General features: G+C 45.6%; 2 protein-coding genes and 1 long non-coding RNA gene across 3 annotated transcripts; 2 read left to right on the plus strand and 1 right to left on the minus strand.

Moving 5' to 3' along the window:
* Window positions 1-5,803: 5,803 nt before the first annotated feature.
* Window positions 5,804-9,606, minus strand: LOC118566473. The gene is made up of 2 exons (XR_004933045.1): window positions 8,997-9,606; window positions 5,804-6,297 (listed from the first exon to the last, which is right to left on the minus strand). It is a non-coding gene; the product is annotated as an uncharacterized LOC118566473 (long non-coding RNA).
* Window positions 9,607-17,345: 7,739 nt separating this feature from the next.
* On the plus strand, window positions 17,346-19,618 carry LOC105927982 (retrotransposon-derived protein PEG10). Its single transcript, XM_036148642.1, has 3 exons — window positions 17,346-17,522; window positions 17,598-17,861; window positions 17,937-19,618. The coding sequence occupies exon 3, from the start codon at window positions 18,074-18,076 to the stop codon at window positions 19,076-19,078; it is 1,005 nt and encodes a 334-aa protein (XP_036004535.1). The 5' UTR covers window positions 17,346-17,522; window positions 17,598-17,861; window positions 17,937-18,073; the 3' UTR covers window positions 19,079-19,618.
* Window positions 19,619-21,875: 2,257 nt separating this feature from the next.
* Window positions 21,876-23,128, plus strand: LOC118566456. Its single transcript, XM_036148643.1, has 3 exons — window positions 21,876-22,603; window positions 22,679-22,942; window positions 23,018-23,128. The coding sequence occupies exons 1-3, from the start codon at window positions 22,139-22,141 to the stop codon at window positions 23,087-23,089; spliced, it is 801 nt and encodes a 266-aa protein (XP_036004536.1). The 5' UTR covers window positions 21,876-22,138; the 3' UTR covers window positions 23,090-23,128.
* The last annotated feature ends 788 nt before the right edge of the window (window positions 23,129-23,916 follow it).

Consider the following 23,916-nt stretch of genomic DNA (forward strand, 5'->3'; position numbering starts at 1 on the left):
TTGGTGCAGCAGCAGTGTCTTTCATCTTTGCCAAAGAGGGAGATACCAATCTTTGACGGTGATCCATTAAAATATCATGCGTTTGTGAAGGCCTTCAAGAACAGTGTGGAAAGGAACACTGCAAATCACAGTGACAGACTGTATTTCTTGGAACAGCACACAAGGGGTCTCCCCAAAGAATTGATCAGAAGTTGCCAGCATATGGATCCTGAGAGAGGATATGCTAAAGCAAAAGTGTTGTTAAAAGAGCAGTTTGGAAATGAGCAGAGGATTTCATATGCTTACATGGAAAAAGCTCTTTCATGGCCGCCAATCAAGAATGAAGATGCAAAAGCTCTTCGTGATTATAGCCTTTTTCTCAGAGGTTGCTGTAACGTTATGGAAGAGGTGCAATACATGCAGGAACTGGACATACCTGCTAACATGCTAACCATCATAAAAAAGTTACCCTACAAATTCCGAGACAAGTGGCGTTCTGCAGCCTGTGAACTACAGGATAAGTGCAGCCAGAGAGCTACATTCATTGACCTCACAACTTTCATAGAGAAACAAGTGCGGGTTCTAACTGACCCAGTGTTGACCCAGGACGCTCCATCACTGACAACTTATAGAGGAGTGAACAAGCCAAATCCACAAACTCGTTCTGGAATTAAGGGAACCAGCTTTGCTACCGCTGTAGCTCCTGTGATACACAAGACTCAGCCTGGCACTAGAGGAAATGAGCATGTGGAGTTTGCGAGGAGAACATGCATTTGTTGTGGAGAAGGACATTTTTTGGATTTGTGTCCACAGTTGGGGAAGAAGGCACACAAAGAGAGGTTAGGCTTCTTAAGAGAGAAGGGTGTCTGCTTTGGCTGTTTGTGTATTGGACACATGAGCAAAGTTTGCAGAAAACGGATTTCCTGTGCAAAATGTGGTCTCAAACATCCAACTGTTCTTCACATTCCACAAAAGGAAAAGGACAAGGATCCGGAACTAGCTGAGAGGAAATCAGAGGTGTCCGTCGACAGTGCCCTGATGTCAAGTGGGCTTACAGGGGCTGGTGATTACGACTGCAAACTTCCAATAGTTCCAGTGCAAGTTAAGTCCAAGAAGGGCGATAAGATTGTCACCACCTATGCTTTCTTGGACCCGGGAAGTACGGCCGTGTTCTGTACAGAGGCACTAAGGGAAAAACTTAGTGTTCCAGGAAAGAAGGTCCATATTCTCCTACGGACGATGGGCCAAGAGAAAGTGGTGAGCAGCTATATGGTGCCAGGACTGGAAGTGGCCGGCTTGACTGGGGAGCATTTCTGTGAGCTGCCTAAAGCTTACACGCAATCACACATGCCTGTTCACAAGAGAAACATTCCAAAACAGAGTGATATTCAGAAATGGCCTTATTTGAAACATGTTCACTTGCCTGAGATTGATGCAGGGATTGAGCTGTTGATTGGGACAAATGTCTCCAAAGCCTTGGAACCCTTGCAAGTGATTCGTAGTGTAGGAGATGGACCCTATGCAATCAGAACAATGCTGGGCTGGACAGTAAATGGGCCTCTGGATGAAGACGGTGGCAGTGAGCAGCCAGAGTTAACCGTGAACAGGGTGTCAGTTGTGACTTTGGATGAACTTTGGCAGCAGCAGTTTAAGGCAGACTTCCCTGAATGCAGCAGGGAGGAACAGCCTGCCATGTCAAGAGAGGAACAAAAGTTCATGGAGCTGGTTACAAGTTCAGTGAAACAGGTTAATGGTCATTATCAGATCAACCTGCCATTGAGGAATAAGGACATTAGTATGCCAAATAATAAGAAGATCATTGAGCAGCGTGCCTTACATCTGAAGAAGAGGCTTCAGAAGGATTCATCATTTCATGCTGACTATAAGGCCTTCATGGAAGATCTAGTTGTCAAAGGCTATGCAGAAAGGGTGCCTGAAGAGGATTTGGAACGTAATGATGGCAGGGTTTGGTACATCCCGCATCAAGGTGTTTACCATCCTACGAAGAAGAAGATCAGGGTTGTTTTTGACTGTGGAGCTAGTTTCCAAGGAACATCACTTAATGCCCAACTCTTACAGGGCCCAGACCTCACAAGTTCACTGATTGGAGTGATGAGCAGGTTCAGGAAGGAACCAGTCGTCATCATGGCGGACGTGGAGGCGATGTTTCACCAGGTCAGGATACCACCTGAGGATGCTGACCTCTTGAGGTTCCTCTGGTGGCCTGCTGGAGACTTAAGTCAAGAACATGTGGACTTCAGGATGCTGGTGCATCTCTTTGGGGCAACGTCCTCTCTCAGTTGTGCCAATTTTGCCCTCAGGAAATGCGCAGAGGACAACAAAGAACAATTCAGCGAAGAAGCAATGGATAAAGTTCTACATAGCTTTTACGTGGATGACTGTCTAGTATCCGTGGCTTCGGAGGAAAAAGCTGTATATCTTTATCATGAGCTCATCGCAATCTGTGCCAAAGGTGGGTTTCGACTCACAAAGTGGATAAGCAATAGGCGTGATGTCCTAAATGCAATACCTGAAGAGCACAGAGCCAAAGATATGAAATTGTGGAACATGGACCAGGAGTCGCCACCCGTGGAGAGAGTGCTTGGTGTGGAGTGGTGCATTCAGTCTGATACTTTTAAGTTCAAGATTGTTATTAAGGACAGACCACTCACTAGGAGAGGAATCCTCTCTACGGTTAGCTCCATTTATGATCCTCTTGGGATGGTGAGTCCTGTCGTCTTGTCTGCCAAGAAGATCTTAAGGGATCTGTGTAGGAGAGCACTCGGCTGGGACGATGTCATACCCCAGACTGTGGCTCAGGAGTGGACAAACTGGCTGGATGAACTCTGTCATTTGGAGAAATGTAACATCATGAGGTGTCTGAAACCATCAGATTTTGGTGAAGTGTCTACAGCACAATTACATCATTTCTGTGATGCAAGCGAGGATGGCTATGGAACAGTGACTTACTTACTGTCACGAAATGCACAAACACAGGTGCACAGTGCGTTCATCATGGAAAAGGCGAGGGTGGCACCATTGAAACCTGCTACCATCCCCCGAATTGAGCTTATCGCTGCCACCATGGCCAGTCGCATTGACATCTTGTGGAGGAAAGAGCTGCATATGCAACTTCAAGACTCTGTGTTTTGGACCGATAGCACTTCGGTGCTCAAATACATCAGGAATGAAACATCCAGGTTCAAAGTCTTTGTTGCCAACAGAGTCACATAAATTCGCAAGGCTTCACAACCCTCTCAGTGGAGGTATGTTGGAACAGCAAGTAATCCAGCCGATATCGCCTCCAGGGGTGTGAAAAGTGATGCATTTCTCAAGGATGCAACATGGGTGTCCGGGCCTCGTTTTCTCCTTCAACCAGAGGATGAGTGGCCTGTCAACCCCGAGGATATTCATCGACTAACAGCAGATGACCCTGAGGTCAAGAAGGAAACCACAGTAAATGCTGTACAGGCCAGTGAGGAGGCTGATGCAGTATCTTGCATGATCCACCACTTCAGCTCTTGGATCCGTCTGAAAAAGTCTGTAGCCTGGATCTTGAGATTCAAGACTTGGCTCTCATCTCTCTGTCAGAAGAGGAGACAGTTGAATGTGGCTCTTGCACAATCAAGATTGGATGAAGAACAACAACGGCGTTCATTTGAGAGGGATATGGAAACATTCAAGCAAAAGACTCTTTCAGGTTGTCTATCAGTGGAGGAGTTGGAGAAATCAGAGATGGAAATCATTAAGTTTAGTCAAAGGAGAAGGTTTCCAGAAGAATTCGCCATGCTAGAAAAAGGCAAAAGTGTCAAGGTTCACAGCCACATCTACACGCTCTGCCCACTATTGGAAGATGGGATTTTGAGAGTTGGTGGCCGGCTCAGCAGGTCATCTATGCCAGCAGAAGCTAAGCATCCCGTAATACTGGCAAAAGATTTGCATATCTCAACCCTTCTGCTGAGACACGTCCATCAAGAAGTGGGACATAGCGGGCGAAACCACATGTTGTCCAAGCTGCGTGAGAAATATTGGATCTCAGGAGCTAGTACAGCCATTAGGAGTGTTCTGTCAAAGTGTGTGAGCTGTCGACGTTTGAATGCTCAGCCAGTCTCTCAGCTGATGGCAGACTTACCATCTGAAAGGGTGACTCCAGATGAACCTCCATTTACTCGGGTAGGAGTGGACTACTTTGGACCTTTCGAGGTGAGAAGCAGAAGAAGTGTAGTGAAGAGGTATGGAGTAATTTTTACTTGCATGGCCATAAGAGCAATCCACATTGAGGTGGCACCTTCACTCGACACCGATGCCTTCATAAATGCTCTCAGGCGCTTTATAGCAAGACGTGGTCAAGTACGGGAATTGCGCTCAGATAATGGGACTAATTTCAGAGGAGCAGAACAAGAACTGAAATCACCCATTGAGCAGTGGAATCAGATGCAGATCAATGATGTCCTCCTTCAGAAAGGGATAAAATGGACATTTAATCCCCCAGCTGGGAGCCATCATGGTGGTTCTTGGGAGAGGTTGATTCGATCAGTCCGTAAAGTCCTCAACTCCACCTTGAATGTGCAAAATTTGTATGAAGAAGGTCTTCACACAGTTCTCTGTGAAGTGGAAGCCAGTATCAATGGCCAACCGATAACGAAAGCTTCCATGGATCCTCATGACCTGGAACCATTGACACCTAATCATCTGCTGCTTTTGAAGGCATTACAATCTTTGCCACCAGGAGTCTTCCAGGAAGCCGACATGTACGCACGCAGGAGGTGGAAGCAGGTACAGTACATGTCAGACCTGTTCTGGAAGAGATGGGTTAAGGAGTACTTACCTCAATTGCAGGAGCGGCAGAGATGGTCAGGAGTGAAGCGAAACCTTGTCCCTGGAGATCTGGTGCTCGTAATGGACAGTACAGTACCTCGGAACTCTTGGGTCGTAGGACGAGTCCTACAAACCTTTCCAGACCAAAGGGGCTTTGTGCGTCAGGTGCGCATCAAGACTAAGAGTAGCTGCCTGAACCGGCCTATAACCAAGATATGTCTGCTTCAGGAGGCCGATCCTGGAGGTGGGGCAGCTGTTGCAGATGACAAGGCCTAGACCTCTGACTAGACGTCTGACTTTACTTGTGACGCTTGACTAATAGTGACTGTGGTGAACACAGATCACAGGGCTATGTGCTGGTAACCTCTGGCCCTACCGACTGACTTCTCACAAAATCATGAAAATGAAAAAGAAGAAGAATGTAATGTGATTACATATTTTGTTTAGTTTAATTATTTCACGACTCCTATTGTGTGTAATTATTAGGTAATAATTAGGGGCTGGTGTGTAGGAGCCATGAAGGTGTTTTATTATTATTATTATTATTATTATTATTATTATTATTATTATTATTATATTCAATCTGATTTATGTAATGTTAAGTAATATAATTTGATGGTTTATATTTGGGTTACTTGGGTTATTATATTTCATTACTTTTGTTTAATTTCTTGTCACAGTAAGTGGGGGCGGTAACATTGAACTAATTTTACGACAGGTGCACAGGCACGGGGGAAAGTAGCCTAACTGGAGAGAGGGTGAGTTACGGGGAAGCCGTATCTTTTGTTGACCGCTGTTACGCTGCCTACACTGTGATTTTTTTTTTACTTTGCGCACGTTATTATTATTGGATTACTGGATTAAGTTGGACAACCTTTTTCAATAAACTCGTCAAGACGCATCTGGATTGCAGCGGATTTTTGTTTGGTACAGCGCGTCATACAATCATACACTCATACCTCAGCCTCTCAGCGACTGCTTGGCTTTTTGGATGCAAGTCGCTACAAATGCGATTCTCCCTCCGGGTGCATGGGGTCGCTGTGGCAACTCGGTGGCTAAGAGGTTACAACATAAAGCTGTCGAAATTGCCTTGAAAACCGACATTAATATACCATATTGATGCGGGAATAAGGCTTATAACACCATCGGAGGATGGCAGAGCAGAACATTTACGCTCTACGCTTTAAAACGGACTCCTTTTTAGGGGTCCGAAACCGGATGTTAGCAAGGCTAATATCCTGTTAGCTAGCGCGACCTACCGGTTAGCCCTTCGTTCTAAACACCACGGTTTACGAAACATTTTGCCAATAAACCTTTTACTTCACCCTCAGCCCGCTGCCCAAACCTGTCCTTTTCAATTCTGTTCAGTTTGGCCATTCACGGAAGGGGCGTTGAAGGAGGAAGTTGTTGGTTAGCGCTAGCGGGCTAGCGCTTGGCTCTTGTAAGGCTAGCATTAGCCTTACAGCAGCATGTGGCTAACGCCGTGGTTGGGTCGGAGGCCTGGGGTGTGTCTCAATCCGCCTACTTCTACACTTCAAACACTTAGTTTTAAGTAGGTAGTGTGGATAACACAAAAAGTCAGTGCACTGAAAGTACCCGGATGACCCCCTAAAAACGGTCACAAAATGCAGTGCGTAACGATGGACCCTACTCGCACTAAACGGACGCCATCTTGACTACAAAGCGGAAAGGGAGGGGCTAAGGACGTCGGGAAGATTTTTCCATTTTGAAAATAATGGCGGACAATTCAGCCGAGACAGCCGGAGCTGCGACACCGCAATCATATAAATGTAAGTAATGGTGGTAATACGAGGCATTGTACTCTCGTCTAACGCATCACTTACATGTCCCTCACTGACAGAAGCTGATATAATCATTTGGCGAGTTAATTAGCGTAAGTTACATGTTAATGCTACCTAGCTACCTAGCACGTTAAGCCAGCCATTGAGACGAGCACATTAGACATGTGAACTCTATCGTGTTAATTTTAAATAACAGCAGTAATAAGCCATCCATTGGGACGAGCACGTTATCTGTGTGAACGCTAGTAAGTTATGAAACTGGCTTTGTGACTATTTTAGATTATGGGCTGGTGAATACAGTGTTGTGCCGTTGTAATGCTGGATATCACGTATACTATTGACGGGCAAGGTGAGTTATATATATATATATATATATATATATATATATTTTTTTTTTTTTTTTTATTTACCGAACGGCTCAATGTAACCATTATTGGTTTCGTCCCGATAGCGGAACCAATAAAAACTGTTGCGGCCGGACCATAGCTGTGAAAAAGAGTTGGCACTGATTTATAGTTTATTTTAGTAGGGAACAAAACAAAGTTTGTGAATTCAGTTCAGTAGTTGTTAAAAATATATCTGTAATTTGTGTGTTTTTTAGCTTTCTTCCTATATGGAATGTTTTTCAAAATCTTTAACATGTCTACTGAGCCAGAAAGTAATGGTTTATGTTAAAATAAACACTTTATCAAACTAATAAGAAGTACACAATATATTTACCTCTCAATGTTACAAAACAAATCTGAATAAATTACGACCATTCTGCAAAATCTAATGTGTTCAACATTAAACATTGATTTTGCAGAATGGTCGTAATTTATTCAGATTTGTTTTGTTTTTTAACATGCCAGATGAAATCAACACAATCATACAATGGTCATGTAATTTATTCAATCATGCATTTTACATTTTTAAATGTAATCATGGTCAGGGAAATAACATGCCATTGCCATCCTCTGTCTCTGCTCTGCACCAGAGACGGCTCCTGGAGGTGCTGGTGCTGGTCTTCGTGCCCTCCTGACCCCACGAACACATCGAGGAACTTCCCCACGTTATCACAGATGGCCTGCAGCTGGATGGAATAAAAGAGCTTCCTGTTAAAATAACAGGCAGCATCTTGTGCTGGGGGCTTCACCCTGACGTGACAGCCATCGATGACACCAACCACACGGTTGAAGGCTGCGGATCTGGCCAGACGGGCAAAGCTACCCCCGAGGCTAGGGAGCTCTTCTGCGGTGGGATGTCGGACCACCCGATAAAGAAGAGCGGCGATCTTCCCACTCACCCTGTGGACTGCCCGGTGAATAGTTGCCCGGGGCATGGCAAAGGCCCTGGCAACAACACGGTAGGAGGGAGTGGCAAGCCAGAAAAGAAAGATCAGGGTGTCGATTTCTGGGCCCCAGCCATGGTCGCATTCCCTGCCCAACAGATCCATCAGTGCGTTGAATGACACCCTTGAAAGGCGATAGTCAACCCTCATGTCGCTGTGGCCATCAAAGTATAGTGCCAACACTGGCACTGTGGCATTTATTTGGCAGTACTTTCTGGGGCTGAGAGGACGCTGTGAGTGGGAAGAGGAAAGTGAATTAATTATGTTAATTATGTTTTGTTGTTTAAATTTTTTTGTTTAAAATAAAGTTAAGATCTGGTTCTGTTACTGTGTTTTCCTTGTCTTTTCTTAATTAATCAGAATTAGTACATGATAGAACATCAATAGGCCTGTCTATTCTGTTGCCTATTGCTTGGTGTATGTTAGTGTAAAGATAACATAACATTTTGAGCACAAATTTATATATATTTGTGAAGTCTTATATTGATAGAGCTTTTTTTTGTTTATCCACTTGGAGCACACTGAAGTAGCCTACTGATGGTAAAATAACTAGCAGCTTACTGTCACTGTCCTGCATAACATTTATATAGGCACTGAAAAAAACATTTAGTAATTGTGACATGAAATGGTTAAACGTCTGTGAACCTGCTGTGTACATTTAGTAATTCATCAACTTAATGCAAGGAACTGCTCCTGACTGTTATGAAAAGGTAACTGCTGCACTGCAATTTGTGCATGATAGGTGTTTGTAAAATACACAAATACACCTCATGTTCAGCCAATATTTGGAGGATCCTGCGTTAATTTCAACATGCTGTGAACGTAACCCATTGTTGTTTTTATAAAATAAAACGCCGGCATATATTTTTGGCGGTCTTTTTGGCGTCTGAAAAATTTGCGGTCACGTGTGTTGCGTTCGTCACGTCATGCCGTCATTTCCGGTAAGTGTTTTAACATAAGTGTTCCATTTGGAACACTACTAACGGTCAAAAGTGGGCACTACGGCAGTAAGTGGTCAGTGCACATCAGCAGTGCACTGACGGAAGTAGGCAGAATGAGACACACACCTGGTGTGAGCACGTTCTCTTAACCGGCTGCAGTTCGATGAGCAGGGGTTTTCCTCAGCATCCAGCCTTCAGCTCCATTGGTGTTCACTTCCCTGTACAGGCTGAGGAAAAATACACAGAGCTGTTTCAGATGCCGGATTTTTTTCCCTGCATCTGATTGTGAAGTTAGGACTGCAACTTAGCTCTGTATTTGCCCGGACATGTTGTTTGTCCGGATTCAGTCAGGTCCTCTGCTGAAGCAGGCAGTCGAATCTAGCAGACCCTAGATCAAGTGTTGTTGGCCCAGGCAATCTTTCAGATGTTCCAGCAGATGAGGCCATATGGCCCCATGGTTCAGGCCCTCTCCCTTGTCCTGGAGAGGTGGTCTGTAGAAGAGTGCTGAAGAGAAGAGAGCGGGCAGAGGTGTGCTGTGTCTTTTATCTGTGAGGAGGTGGTCACAGCTGACCTCCTGCCGAGAAGAAGGGACGAGCGAGAGAGGGGGAGAGGAAGGCTTCTCCTGGCCCCCCCTTATCCTTTGCAGCAGGAGTGGACTTTCTTTGTTGAATCATCCACTGTTCAGGATTCAATCTGAGATCACTATCATGGCATAACATCAGTGACCCCTCACACTCCCACCATAGACTGTTCTCCCTGCTGCCTTCTGGGAAGAGATTCGGCAGCATCCGCTGCAGGTCCACCAGATTCTGCAAAAGCTTTTTCCCTGTCGCCATCAGACTGTTAAACTGCTGAACTATAAAACTGTTTTTATTTTACTTTATTGCTAAAGGCTAGTGATGGGTCCGGCAACACCGATGCCTCGGCGCATGTGTCGAGCTCACAGAGCAAAACCTGTGTCGATACGTGTCGAAGCACGTATCACTATGGGAAAGTCATGTGACCGATACAGGAACTGTTTCGAACTGACTCTGACGCGCCAAACTGTGTTTATAAGCAGTGTTCCCTCTAAGCTGCACGTGTGCATTCGCGCACAGCATCTGGATTCAGCGCGCACAGCAAAGCTATGCTGCGCAGTAAATAATATACAAGCTGAACTGTAAACAAAATAATAATAAACCATGTTATTTTACCATTTTACCATTTTGCAACTCTGGTGAGATTGTATACCATGGCCCTGCTCTGTGAGCGCCAGGTGCTGATCGGAGCGCACCACTGATTGATGGGTTGGGCAGACGCCTTTATGGTTGGGCAGGTTGCGCTGTGTGTCTTTGTTCTGAGCGTTGTTTCAGAAAATACGGCTGATCTACAATGAGTAGAAAGCTGCTACTCTGAGTAGTCCTACACCACTCTGTCATGCTCAGCGTTTCTGCTTTCAGAACAGATGACATAAGTCAGGCAAATAAGCACAAGAGCATCCAATCAACCATGAGTTGAACGTGAGCACAAGCATGAAAAAAAGCCCGATCAATGGAAAGCAAATAACGTGATTCACCATGGCAACGGCAGGAAATAAGCTTGGAAGTGCGCATATCCTGCGAGTAGAATTAGAAATCTTTAAAGAAGGCATATGGACAATTTTAAACCATAAGAAACAATGCTGTTGCTGCTGAAAACCGCAAGAGAAAATTGTTGAAAAGTCCATGCATGCGCAATATAATAGTCATGTGATGGAGAATTAAAGCTGTTTTCTCACACTTCACTCGTTCAACACAAAAAGGTGAGTATGTGTGTGTGTCGGGGGGGATTGATTACTAAAAGCATTGAAAGGACATGGCAGCAAATCTTGATGAAGTCCAGTCAACTAAAGCATTAATTGGCTATATTCAACACATGCAATTAATGACGAGATGGTGGGTGTTATTGAAATAACTGATCTGATATGTTCATCTTTTTGCCGTTGTTCACCAATCCTTCTAAAAATTAATTGACACTGATTGTCTTGTAGGTGTTTGATTTGTGCCAACCTCACCTTATATTAACCATATAGGCTATATGGAATGGAAAATTAGAGCTTGAAGTGCCAACATTTGATACAGAATAAATTATTGCTTTCATTCTGGAACACCTTTAAACTGTAACTGAGTAACATTTCTGACAGCACAACATACAGTTGCCTCTGAAAGATTTTCTGCGTCTCCTACGTTATTAAAAAGCTGCCGTTGGCATAAAAATTAAGCGCAGCACAAAGATATTGTTCAGAACTGAGAGCGTTCCCTCATTGTGCCACAGCTGATGCCACCCAGGAGGTGCACAGATACTTGGCAGAGGGTCCCAGGATCCTATGATATACTGAAAAAACAAAAGACAGGCTGTCAAAGCCTCTTCCATCTTTCATTACAATTTCTCTGCAAACCAGCATCATGTGTGCCATGTGAGCGGCTGTTTTCTACAGCTGTAAAACTGATATCAAAAAAGCGTAACAGACTCAATATCAAAACGTTGAAACAGCTTCTTTTTTTGAATAATAATTTGTAAAAAAAATAAAAATAAATGCCAGTCCACAATCATCTTCATTCACAACAGGTTTACTTAGAGGTTATTACGTTATGATACAGGTTAACATTATTTATTGGCTGTATCTAAAAAAATCTAAGATATTTCAAATTCAAATGAAAATATAAAAACATACAATGCAACATACAATGACTTAAACTGTATTATTGTGTATACTGGGTCATCAAATCAGTATCAGTTAAGTCTGTCAACTAGGTTGCCTGTAGGGATTTTTAAGGTCCAGCAGGTGTCAGTATTCAGTGACACAGTATCGACACAGTATCAATACAGTTTGCTAATGTGTCGAAACGCTTCATGACGCCTCATCGACCCATCACTACTAAAGGCCATCTAGATTAAATGATTGATTAAGACATTTATTTTTAACGACTCTATTCATTCAGGTTTTGATGTCATCAAGACATTCCTGTAGTCTAAGTAATTGATTGGATTCATCAGGATAAATATTGCTGAGTGTCATCAGCTTAAAGGTGAAAATTATTCCCATGCTGTCTGATAATTGTATCATTCGGAAGCGTTAAAGCAATAAAGAGAATAGGCCCGAGGACTTGAGACTGTGGTACTCCAAAATTGACCCTAGAGTTTGAAGATTTATTATTACCATGAACAACTGGAATCTGACAGATATTTAAACCAGCCTAATGCTTTTCCCTACATCACTACAGTGTGTTCGCATCTTTCTAAGAGAACATTGTGATTAACTTGTATCAAATGCAGACCTGTGATCAAACAAGACAAGTAGAGACACAACTCCATTGTGTCAGCCCATGAGAATATCATTGGTGACATTCCCCAGAGCTATGATGACCTCTGAAGCCTGACTCTTCCATAGGTTATTACCTTGTAAATGTTCACATACTTGATTAGCAACTACTTTCTCCAGAATTTTAGATAAGAAAGGAAGATTAGATAGCGCTGCACAGTGGCGCAGTGGGTAGCGCTGTTGCCTTGCAGCAAGAAGGTCCTGGGTTCAAGTACACCCTTGGGTCTTTCTGCATGGAGTTTGCATGTTCTCCCTGTGCATGCGTGGGTTCTCTCCGGGTACTCCGGCTTCCTCCCACAGTCCAAAAACATGACTGTTAGGTTAATTGGCCTCTCCAAATTGTCCTTAGGTGTGAATGGTTGTTTGTCCTGTTTGTCTCTCTGTGTTGCCCTGCGACAGACTGGCGACCTGTCCAGGGTGTACCCCGCCTCTCGCCCAGTGAACGCTGGAGATAGGCACCAGCAACCCCCGCGACCCCATGAGGGATTAAGCGGTTTGGAAAATGGATGGATGGATGGATTAGATATAGTCTGTAATGTATTAAGTCATCTTGATCAAGAGAGGTTTTCTAAAATAAAAGTTTACTTTAAAAGGGAAGTCCGGTCAACAAGGGAAATCAGGGGATCATTAGCTATAACTAAAACTAATACGTTTGTGGTGATTTAATGAATTTAGCGTTAATCAATAAGAGAATAAAAGCATACATTGTTGTCTGGATCACTGTGTATGTGGGTGGCAAAAATGGCCGCCTGACATTACATCCTGTGATGTAACATCGCGGTGAGCCTAGGGCGTTCTACGCGCTTTACAACCTAATTCAATAGGAACTGTTGTACACACCTGCGATCAGCAACAATTATTTCGGAGAGGACTTCACTATTGAAATATTCGAGAGCTATTGTTGAAGCAACAATGCTCATGTGCATGGCAGTTGGATGTTCCAATACATCGGGTAAAAGTGGAAAAAACATTTTTTCACCTTTCCAATTCATGATAGGTTGTTTTGAATGATTACCACGGTGAAGAGGGAGGATTTGCCATCGAACTTCTGGCCAGAGAAAAAACACGTCATCTGTAGCCAACATTTCTTCGAAATGTTGGCTACAGATGACCATTTTGACCAGAGATTGGTTCTAAAGATGAGTTTTATACTCATCTTCTAATATTGCAGAACCCAGCCCATAAACCGTACTTTAATGCTTATTTGTTGTCTTTTTATGTCTCTAAAATGTAAAATTAGTTTAAATTTAAATGCTTAATACCATGTCTATCCTTGTTTAAGGGGTTAAAAAAATATTTTGGCATGAAAACGGTTATTTATTTACAAGGGGACAGATAGGGCATTGGGACTTGCAGTTACACCTGTGGCATCTCCAAAAAAGTGGAGTCGCTGCACCTGGGTAAGCACTGTTTGTACCAGTCTCTCTCAGTGTGTTACTCCCATATTCTTGGAAGTCTTTTGTGTAAGCAAACCATACAGCGTTCCTTAATTTGCGTGTCTGTTCTCGGCCTGTCTCGTTACTGTGATTCTCTTGCCTGTCTTGCATGTGTCTGATTCTCCAGTTGGCTTCTGAATCCTGGACATTGACCTCCTGCCTTGTCTCCTGACCCAGCATGCCTGCCTCTGTCCCTGTCTGAGTACCTCTGCCTGGAGTTGGCCTCCTGCTACCAACTCAAAGCCTAGATCCTGTATTCGCCTCCCGCCCAAGGCCTTCTGGAAACCTCTGCCTGATGAAATGCTTACTTTGTATGACCGAAGATCTGACTTTGGATTCACTTTCTGCTTCTGCCCTGAATATTATCAATGTGGAGTGGATAATTCAGTCTGTGATCCTAATCTCATACATGGAGCCATTGGAGCCAATCATCCATGCAGGTGCAACCTCCCGGCATCTGATGATTGGTGCCAATCATCAGAGCCACGGCAATTATTGGTGCTGTGTAACACCTTTGTGTGGTAATTACAGAGTAATAACAAAAAGAGTACATATATATATATATATATATATATATATATACATATATATATATTAGGGCTGGGCAAGTTAACGCGTTAATTTCGCGTTAATTTCGCGTTAATTCATTAGACTATTAACGGCGATATTTATTTTATCGCGCATTAACGCATGTTGCTCACATGCTTTCAGTCAGTGTCAGTCAGCACGCACGCTGACTGCAGCGCGCTGTGTCACGGCACTCTGGTGCTCCCCCTCCCCTCTCGTACATGGCTCAGCGGCGCCAGCCAATCAGCACGCAGGCTCAGCCTGGCCCGCCCACTCAGCTCTCACACAAACTTAACACACAAACAGCTGAGAGAGACCACAGCAGCGAAAAAACGTGAACAGGGGAAGTAGCACCGTTTGGCTTTATTTTAATACCGTAAAATAATAATAATATTCCTGCATCTAAATTCTGACAAGACCGAAGTTTTAATCTTTGGGCCAGAGTCCTCAAAAAATAAACTTCTTAACCAATCACTTAATCTGGGTGGCATTAACCTGGCCTCTGGTAATAAAGTAAAAAATCTTGGTGTTATTTTTGACCAAGACATGTCATTTAAATCCCATATTAAACAGGTTTCCAGAGTTTCCTTTTTTCACCTCCGGAATATCGCCAAAATTAGAAACATTCTGTCCAGGAGTGATGCTGAAAAACTGGTCCATGCATTTGTTACTTCAAGGCTGGACTATTGTAATTCTTTACTATCAGGAAGTCCACAAAATGCAGTTCAAAGCCTTCAGCTGATCCAAAATGCTGCAGCAAGAGTTCTGATGAAAATCAACAAGAGGGATCATATTTCTCCAATTTTAGCTTCCCTTCATTGGCTTCCTGTTAAATCAAGAATAGAATTTAAAATTCTTCTTCTAACGTATAAAGCCCTTAATAATCAAGCTCCATCATATATCAGAGCTCTGATTACCCTGTATGTTCCTAACAGAGCACTTCGCTCTCAGACTGCAGGTCTGCTGGTGGTTCCTAGAGTCTCTAAAAGTAGAATGGGAGGCAGATCCTTTAGCTATCAGGCTCCTCTCCTGTGGAACCAACTCCCAGTTTTGGTCCGTGAGGCAGACACCCTGTCTACTTTTAAGACTAGGCTTAAAACTTTTCTTTTTGACAAAAATTATAACTAGTGACTCATGTTACTCTCAGCTACCTTTATAGTTTTACTGCTATAGGCTTAGGTTACTGGAGTATATCAGGATCTAATTTTCTCACTATATTGAGTTCTACTGTTCTTCAATTATGCATTATGTGTTGTCATTTCTGCTTTAACTTTCTGTTCTCTCTCTTTTCTCTTCATAGTAGGTACACCTGGTCTGGCGTTCTGTTAACTGTGACATCATCCAGAGAAGACGGCTCACCTGCTACTACCATCTAATGTAGAACAGATTACTAGATCAATGTGTGCTTCTGTGCTTTTTTGTTTCTCTTGTTGTGTCTCTGTTCTGTCTTCTGTAACCCCAGTCGGTCGAGGCAGATGACCGTTCATACTGAGCCCGGTTCTGCCGGAGGTTTTTTTTCCCGTTAATGGGTGGTTTTTCTTCCCACTGTCGCTTCATGCTTGCTCAGTATGAGGGATTGCAGCAAAGCCATGTACAATGCAGATGACTCTTCCTGTGGCTCTACGGTTCCCCAGGAGTGAATGCTGCTTGTCGGGACTTTGATGCAATCAACTGGTTTCCTTATATAGGAAATTTTTGACCAATCTGTATAATCTGACCCAATCTGTATAATATGATTGAACTTGACTTTGTAAAGTGCCTTGAGATGACATGTTTCATGATTTGGCGCTATATAAATAAAATTGAATTGAATTGAATTAAATTAAATCAAGCTGTATGTTTTGTAAAAAGCCGGTTCATTTCAGTGGAAACACAACAAATTTATCTAAGCACGTGAAAAAACATGAAAACGTCGAGCCACAGAAACGGAGAGAGGAGACGAAACTTCTGTCATTGCCCCGACAGACCCACAGACGTCTCTGACTGAGGCGTTTCAGTCCTCCATGGAACATCCAGGTAGATCAGTGTTCATCTTCAGCAGCAGTTCATGTTAACTTTCAAAGTAGATATTATCTATCATATGTTACTGGAGCCCACACAGAAAATGTAATTAAGACCTTGAAAGAACCCAGTACATATATTAAAAAGTGTTATTTAAGTTAAGATAACATTAGCTAATCCTTTTTTTATCCCACGACGGGGACATTTATAGAATTAAAGCAACAGGCAGGTGCACACAACACAGACAAAATTACATAAGGATTAAAATATATAAGAGGTGGATTAGCAAAAAAACACTGAACATAACATTATTGTTATTATTATTATTATTATTTAATTGTAATAATAAAATAAAAACCACAAAAGCCAAAAGGTCAACAGTTTCATGATACATCAAGCTTAGGGACTGGCTAATATACAGCAGGTCAAAAAAGGCCATATTTTGGCTGCAGTGCTTGCTGTTCTCTTATTAAGAAAAGATCAGCTAGTGCACTAAATTCAATAATTGGGTTGAAAAGATCCAGTATAAAATAAGTGCTACAAAAGTGCTACAAACACTTTTGTTCATATGGCAGCAGAACATTAAAATAAAAGTGCTCTTTACACTACTTTTGAATTCATTCTTGGAATTTGCGCATACAATGCGATTAATCATGATTAATCGGGCAAATTATGCGATTAATCGCGATTAAAAATTTTAATCGTTGCCCAGCCCTAATATATATGTGTGTGTATATATATATATATATATATATATATATATATATATATATATAAATAAAAGGTTTTACCCTTTTGGATTAACCTCTGACTTTTGACTAAATATCAGGTTTTAATATCAGGCTCTAGTATCAGGCTTTTGTTTTTACATGTACAGTGACCTTGAGTGTTTTGAAAGGCGCTTGAAATAAAATGTATTATTATTATTATTATTATTATTATTATTATTATTATTATTATTATTAGAGCCTGATACTAGAGTATCAGGTTGCAGCCCTTTTAGTTTGGTTTAGTTCAAATTAGTCCTTAGTTCTTTTCAATTAAGATTTTGATCTATTGAGTTAACTCAAGTTGATCTAAATCACATCAGTGAAGTTCACCTTCGAGTTTGTAAATGTACCCATTTACATTTTGTCAGGACTCAGCTGGCAGGGCCATGCAGCCTGTTGCCATCTTTGCTTCGTCCACAGGTGTTCGCGGTTGGCTGGTGGGCGGAGTAGGCGCACCTGCAGCTCGTCAGCAGCACCGGAGCTGCACTATAAGATCTGCACTCGGACAGCGGGTGGATGCCTGAGTGTTACCGTTGTGGTATGCCTACCAGCCTCGACCTCACGCCATTAGACTTTGCTCCCTCGCTAAACCGCTACCCTTTGTGTCTCCCAGGTACCTCCTCGTGCTCCTTCGTCCTCCTTCGAGCTCCTCAGTCCTACTCGTGCTGCCTCTTGGGATTTCCCCGTTCATCTTGAGTGGAGCCTTGCTTCTCGGACGAGACGCACTCCCGACGACTCCCAGGTTCCATCCGCTGTCCTGAATCCTCCGGTGCTGCTCGGACCTCTCGCCCCGCTCTCAGCCGCCCGGACACCTACGACCAACATTCAGCTGAGTCCACACTGCCGTCCTCCCCGGTCGGGTTTCTTGCACCTCGTGGTAAGCTTACGTTTCCCTGAATACTTTCCTTGGGGCTTTCCCTTCCCAGAATTAACGTTCTCCCCTTCCCTCCAGATCGACCTGGTCCCCGCCGCCCGAGTTCCTGCCCGAGTATCTTCCTGCCCGCAGATTAGCTTCGCCGACTAGCATTCTCGCCTGTGTAAACAATAAACCTTTTAAAACTTACCTGTCGTTACCGAGTGTGTTTCTGCATGTGGGCCCGACATCTCAAGGCAAACATGACAGAAGAACACTCAGGCCAAAGCGACTCAGCAGGCACACTCGGTGGGGCGCTAGCGGTCCAGCAAGACCAGATCCGTGGGTTAGAATCCACTGTCGTAGGTCTGCAAGGCCAGATACAGAGTTTAGCCGGCCAAATTAACCAACTCACGGCCATGCTAAATGCTAGCCAGCAGGCAGCCGCTCCAGCCCCTCCTACTCCCGCTCCCGAGCCAGTCGTGTTTCCGGTGACGTCACCGCCCGATCCCCAAGCCTCCTCCCCTGCTCCGGAGAAATTCTCCGGAGACAGTGGTGACTGCGGAGGATTTTTGTTCCAATGTGCCCTAGTTTTTAACCGTTCCCCTCGCTTGTTTGACCAGGATGACGTGAAGATTTCTTTTATTTTACGGCTGCTTACCGGCCGAGCCCTTAAGTGGGCAGAGACCCGATTCCCTAATTGCCAGCAGTTTGGTTGCTCTTTTAACGAGTTTATTTCCGAGTTTAAGACAGTTTTTGCAGCTGAAGTTGATGAGGTTCAGGACTCTCGGCGACTTTTAGCCCTCCGACAGCGGGGCAGGCGCGTCGCCGACTTCGCTATTGAGTTTCGCACGGTGGCCGCTGCGGCAGGATGGGAGCAGCGCGCGCTAAAAACCGTGTTTTTTCAAGCACTAGATGAGTCCCTCAAGGACGAGTTGATGCGTCAGCAGGAACCTGCCACTCTTAATGAGTTTATCGCTTTGGCTATCCGAATTGATAACCGTCTCCGGGTTCGGTCCAGGAACCGACCCGTGGGTCCGCTCGCTTCCCGGCCGCCTCCTCCCGAGCGAAGCTTTCCTAGACCGGTCGAGTCACCGCTTCCCCCTCCGGAGCCCATGCAGTTGGGCCGGGTTCGGTTAACCCCTGACGAAAGGGAGAAGCGGATGACTTCCAAGCTGTGTTTGTATTGTGCCTCTGCCGCTCATTTTATTAAGAACTGCCCAGAGCGGCCAAAAGAGTAGGTCCGCCGGTCATTCCGGAGGGACCGGCGGACCAGTCCAAGCAAACACTAACTTCTCCTCCGCGACTTTGTTTAAGGGCTGCGATTGTCTCTTTCCGAGACACTTTTTCGTTTTCCGCTCTGGTTGATTCAGGGTGCGATTTTAATTTAATTGATCAAGCTTTTGTTCAACGGGCTGGTTTTGAGACCGTCCCACTTACCTCTCCACTCCAAGTTTCAGCACTAGATGGTGGAGTTCTGCCCAAGATTACCCATAGAACCACGCCGTTAGAGTTGGTCGTTTCTGGGAACCATAGAGAACGGCTGGTCTTTTTTGTGTTCCCTGTTAAGCACGCGCCCTTGGTTTTAGGTTTCCCCTGGTTACAGCAGCATAACCCACATCTAAATTGGGCAGAGCGGCGAGTTGAGACCTGGTCGTCCAACTGTCACGCCGTCTGCTTACAGTCTGCGGTGCCTTCGTGTCAGACTCCCGCGAAACCACTTAGTCAGGTAGATCCTGAGCTCTTAAAGTTGGTACCCGAGTGTTACTATGACTTAAGGCAGGTCTTCAATAAGACGCAAGCTTGCTCCTTGCCGCCGCATCGGCCATACGACTGCGCTATAGACCTTTTACCAGGTGCCCCGCTGCCGGCTAGTCGCCTTTATAATATCTCCCAGGCTGAGCGCCAGGCCCTGGAGAAATATATCAAAGAGTCGTTAGCAGCCGGGCTGATCAGAACCTCGTCTTCCCCTTTAGGAGCAGGGTTTTTCTTCGTGTCCAAGAAGGACGGTTCCCTACGCCCCTGTATCGATTATCGAGGGTTAAACGCCATCACAGTAAAGAATAAGTATCCTCTCCCACTCCTTTCCTCAGCCCTAGAACCGGTCCAGTCAGCCACGGTCTTCACTAAGTTAGACTTACGTAATGCTTACCACCTGGTGCGGATCCGCCGGGGAGATGAGTGGAAGACAGCTTTCAAGACTCCACTGGGCCACTTTGAGTACCAAGTCATGCCGTTCGGCCTTTGCAACGCCCCAGCAGTATTCCAGGCTCTGGTCAACGACGTCCTCCGAGACTTCCTCAATGTGTTCGTCTTTGTTTACCTTGACGATATACTCATTTATTCAAACAATCCCACAGAACATCAGCATCATGTTCGGCTGGTCCTGCAACGCCTGCTTGAGAACAAGCTGTTCGTCAAAGCTGAAAAATGTGAGTTCCACAAACCCTCTGTGTCCTTCCTCGGCCTCATTTTGGAGGGGGGAAGAGTCAGATCTGACCCCGAGAAGATCAAGGCGGTCCTCGACTGGCCGGTCCCCGAGACCCGGAAGGAGCTCCAACGATTCCTGGGCTTCGCCAACTTTTATCGTCGGTTCATCCGGGGTTACAGCCAGATCGCCGCCCCTCTCCACGCCCTCACGTCGGTCAAGATACCTTTCTCCTGGAACCCGCAAGCGAATACAGCGTTCATGGACCTCAAGAGAAGGTTCTCCCAAGCACCTATCCTCATCCACCCCGATCCAAAGAAACAGTTTGTGGTCGAGATCGACGCCTCGGACACAGGAGTGGGCGCGATTCTTTCCCAGAGCTCCGACCAGGATCACAAACTGCACCCCTGTGCTTTCTTCTCTCGACGGTTGTCTCCCGCTGAACGAAATTATGATGTGGGCGACAGAGAGCTGCTCGCAATCAAACTTGCCCTGGAGGAATGGCGCCATTGGCTTGAGGGGTCCGAGCAGCCCGTCCTCATCTGGACTGACCATAAGAATCTGGCTTACATTCAGACAGCTAAGAGACTAAACCCCAGACAAGCCCGCTGGTCCCTTTTTTTCTCTCGGTTTAATTTATCTATCTCCTACCGCCCCGGTTCGAAGAATCAGAAGCCAGACGCTCTGTCCCGCCTCTACTCACCTCCCGACGCAGAGAAGGAACCTGCAACAATAATCCCCCCGTCTTGTGTTTTTGGAGCCCTCCAGTGGGAGATCCAGGACGTAATCTCCCAGGCCCAGCTCACGGATCCAGACCCTGGAACCGGCCCCCCCAACCGAACCTATGTCCCCTCCTCAGCTCGTACCCGAGTACTACAGTGGGCTCATTCAGAGAAATTCTCGGCTCACCCAGGCATTCATCGAACCCGTTCCTTTTTGTCCCGGCGGTTCTGGTGGCCCTCCATGTCCCAAGACGTCAAGGATTTTGTTCTCTCGTGTCCCGTGTGCGCTCAAAGCAAACCCTCAAACCGGCCACCTGCGGGTCTCCTTCAGCCTCTGCCTGTCCCAGAGCGCCCCTGGTCCCATATCGCCCTGGACTTTGTTACCGGGCTTCCCTCGTCTCAAGGTATGACAGTCATTTTAACAGTAATCGACCGTTTTTCCAAGGCCTGTCATCTCATACCCCTCAGAAAACTACCCTCAGCTCTTCAAACGGCCCAGCTCCTGGTCAAACATGTATTCCGCCTACACGGAATCCCACAGGAGGTTCTGTCTGACCGTGGTCCCCAATTCATATCGCGGGTATGGAAGGAGTTTGCCGTGGCCCTGGGGGCCCGGTATACCCTAACCTCGGGCTACCACCCGCAGACCAACGGTCAGACAGAACGTTTGAACCAGGAGCTGGAGACCGCCCTCCGCTGCCTCACCTCACAGAACCCATCCGACTGGAGCAAATATCTACCCTGGGTAGAATATGCACACAACAGCCATGTCTCCGCCGCAACTGGAATGTCCCCCTTCGAGGTCTCTCTGGGTTACCAGCCACCACTACTCCCCGATGACAGCAGACAGATCGCCGTACCCTCAGTAAAGGATCACATTGACCGCTGCAAACGTTACTGGTCCCAAACCATCCAGGCCTTAAAGGACACCGCCGAGAATAACCGCAGGTTCGCTGACCGTAAACGCATCCCAGCCCCGAGTTATCAACCAGGTCAACAAGTCTGGCTCTCCACCCGTGACCTCCCCTCCCGAGCAGCCTCACGCAAACTGTCCCCACGATTCACGGGCCCCTACGAGATAACCTCCATACCCAGCCCCACGACTGTCCGTCTCCGCCTCCCATCCCACTCCCGAGTTCATCCCACGTTCCATGTCTCTCAGATCAAGCCAGTCAACTCCAGCCCCTTGTGCCCTCCGGCCGAACCCCCACCACCCTCCCAGGACCATCATGGACGTCAGATCCAACGGATCGTGGCCTCCCGTCGACGAGGTAAGGGGTTCCAGTATCTCGTCGACTGGGTGGGCCGCGGTCCCGAGGATCGGTCCTGGATCCCGGGCTCCGCCATCCCGGACCGCTCATTCATTGACTCGTTTCTCTCCTCTCGTCCGTCTACGTCCTCCTCTGGGCCGCCAGGTGGCGACCCTTGAGGGGGGGGTGGTGTCAGGACTCAGCTGGCAGGGCCATGCAGCCTGTTGCCATCTTTGCTTCGTCCACAGGTGTTCGCGGTTGGCTGGTGGGCGGAGTAGGCGCACCTGCAGCTCGTCAGCAGCACCGGAGCTGCACTATAAGATCTGCACTCGGACAGCGGGTGGATGCCTGAGTGTTACCGTTGTGGTATGCCTACCAGCCTCGACCTCACGCCATTAGACTTTGCTCCCTCGCTAAACCGCTACCCTTTGTGTCTCCCAGGTACCTCCTCGTGCTCCTTCGTCCTCCTTCGAGCTCCTCAGTCCTACTCGTGCTGCCTCTTGGGATTTCCCCGTTCATCTTGAGTGGAGCCTTGCTTCTCGGACGAGACGCACTCCCGACGACTCCCAGGTTCCATCCGCTGTCCTGAATCCTCCGGTGCTGCTCGGACCTCTCGCCCCGCTCTCAGCCGCCCGGACACCTACGACCAACATTCAGCTGAGTCCACACTGCCGTCCTCCCCGGTCGGGTTTCTTGCACCTCGTGGTAAGCTTACGTTCCCCTGAATACTTTCCTTGGGGCTTTCCCTTCCAAGAATTAACGTTCTCCCCTTCCCTCCAGATCGACCTGGTCCCCGCCGCCCGAGTTCCTGCCCGAGTATCTTCCTGCCCGCAGATTAGCTTCGCCGACTAGCATTCTCGCCTGTGTAAACAATAAACCTTTTAAAACTTACCTGTCGTTACCGAGTGTGTTTCTGCATGTGGGCCCGACATCTCAAGGCAAACATGACACATTTACACAAAAGTAAATAGCATAAAAACAAATAGCATTTACAATTTGTTGTACTCATAATAAAAATACAAAGGTTATAAAACTAAAATGATTCAGCAAAAGACTGAACAAATTAAATCAACTTAAAATCACTACCTCGGCATTACATATTCACAAAATCATAAATACATTGCGCATATCTTTTTTCCCTTTTAAAGAAAGAAAAAAAAACATTTCCTTTATTTTTACTAATCGTCTCCACACAGGGACAGATCAAGTAGGCCTATAGAAAATATCTTCTTCACAAAATCCAAACAAAATTGGCTTCTAACAACTTAAGATTCTTCACCTTCCTCTCTCCCTCTCTCAAAGTTTTATCTGCAGCCTGCTATGCAAAAACCACACACTGTTCCAGCAAAGAAAAAAACCTATTAACAATTCGATTGGTGGTTGCTGGTCACCTGGGTCAGGCAGCAACGTGCCCTTCAAAATAAAAGTCCAAATGCATTTTAAACACAAAATAACTGATGAAATAACATACTGAATGAAATAAAATATTACAGATGTTTTTAATTAATTTTTAACCATATTAACAAATCTATTCCTTTTAACCAATTTATTTATTTTGCTAACTAAGTAAACCTGGGTTACACTGCCACACCTGTGTGTTGCGCTTTATAAACCTTTCTCTTCCAGAGTTCAGGTGCCAGTTTCTCAAAAACCTTGTGTGAGCAGACCTTCAAGCATTC

Source organism: Fundulus heteroclitus, chromosome 16 (assembly GCF_011125445.2).
Source record: "Fundulus heteroclitus isolate FHET01 chromosome 16, MU-UCD_Fhet_4.1, whole genome shotgun sequence".
NCBI lineage: Eukaryota > Metazoa > Chordata > Actinopteri > Cyprinodontiformes > Fundulidae > Fundulus > Fundulus heteroclitus.

Excerpts from the sequence above, each read along its gene's own strand:
- LOC118566456 (XM_036148643.1), top strand. The coding sequence starts at position 22,139 with ATGTCTCTCAGATCAAGCCAGTCAACTCCAGCCCCTTGTGCCCTCCGG. Across the intron at positions 22,604-22,678 it reads GCCTGAGTGTTACCGTTGTG|GTACCTCCTCGTGCTCCTTC; the intron begins GTATGCCTACCA and ends TGTGTCTCCCAG. Across the intron at positions 22,943-23,017 it reads CGGGTTTCTTGCACCTCGTG|ATCGACCTGGTCCCCGCCGC; the intron begins GTAAGCTTACGT and ends CCTTCCCTCCAG.
- LOC105927982 (XM_036148642.1), top strand. The coding sequence starts at position 18,074 with ATGTGGGCCCGACATCTCAAGGCAAACATGACAGAAGAACACTCAGGC.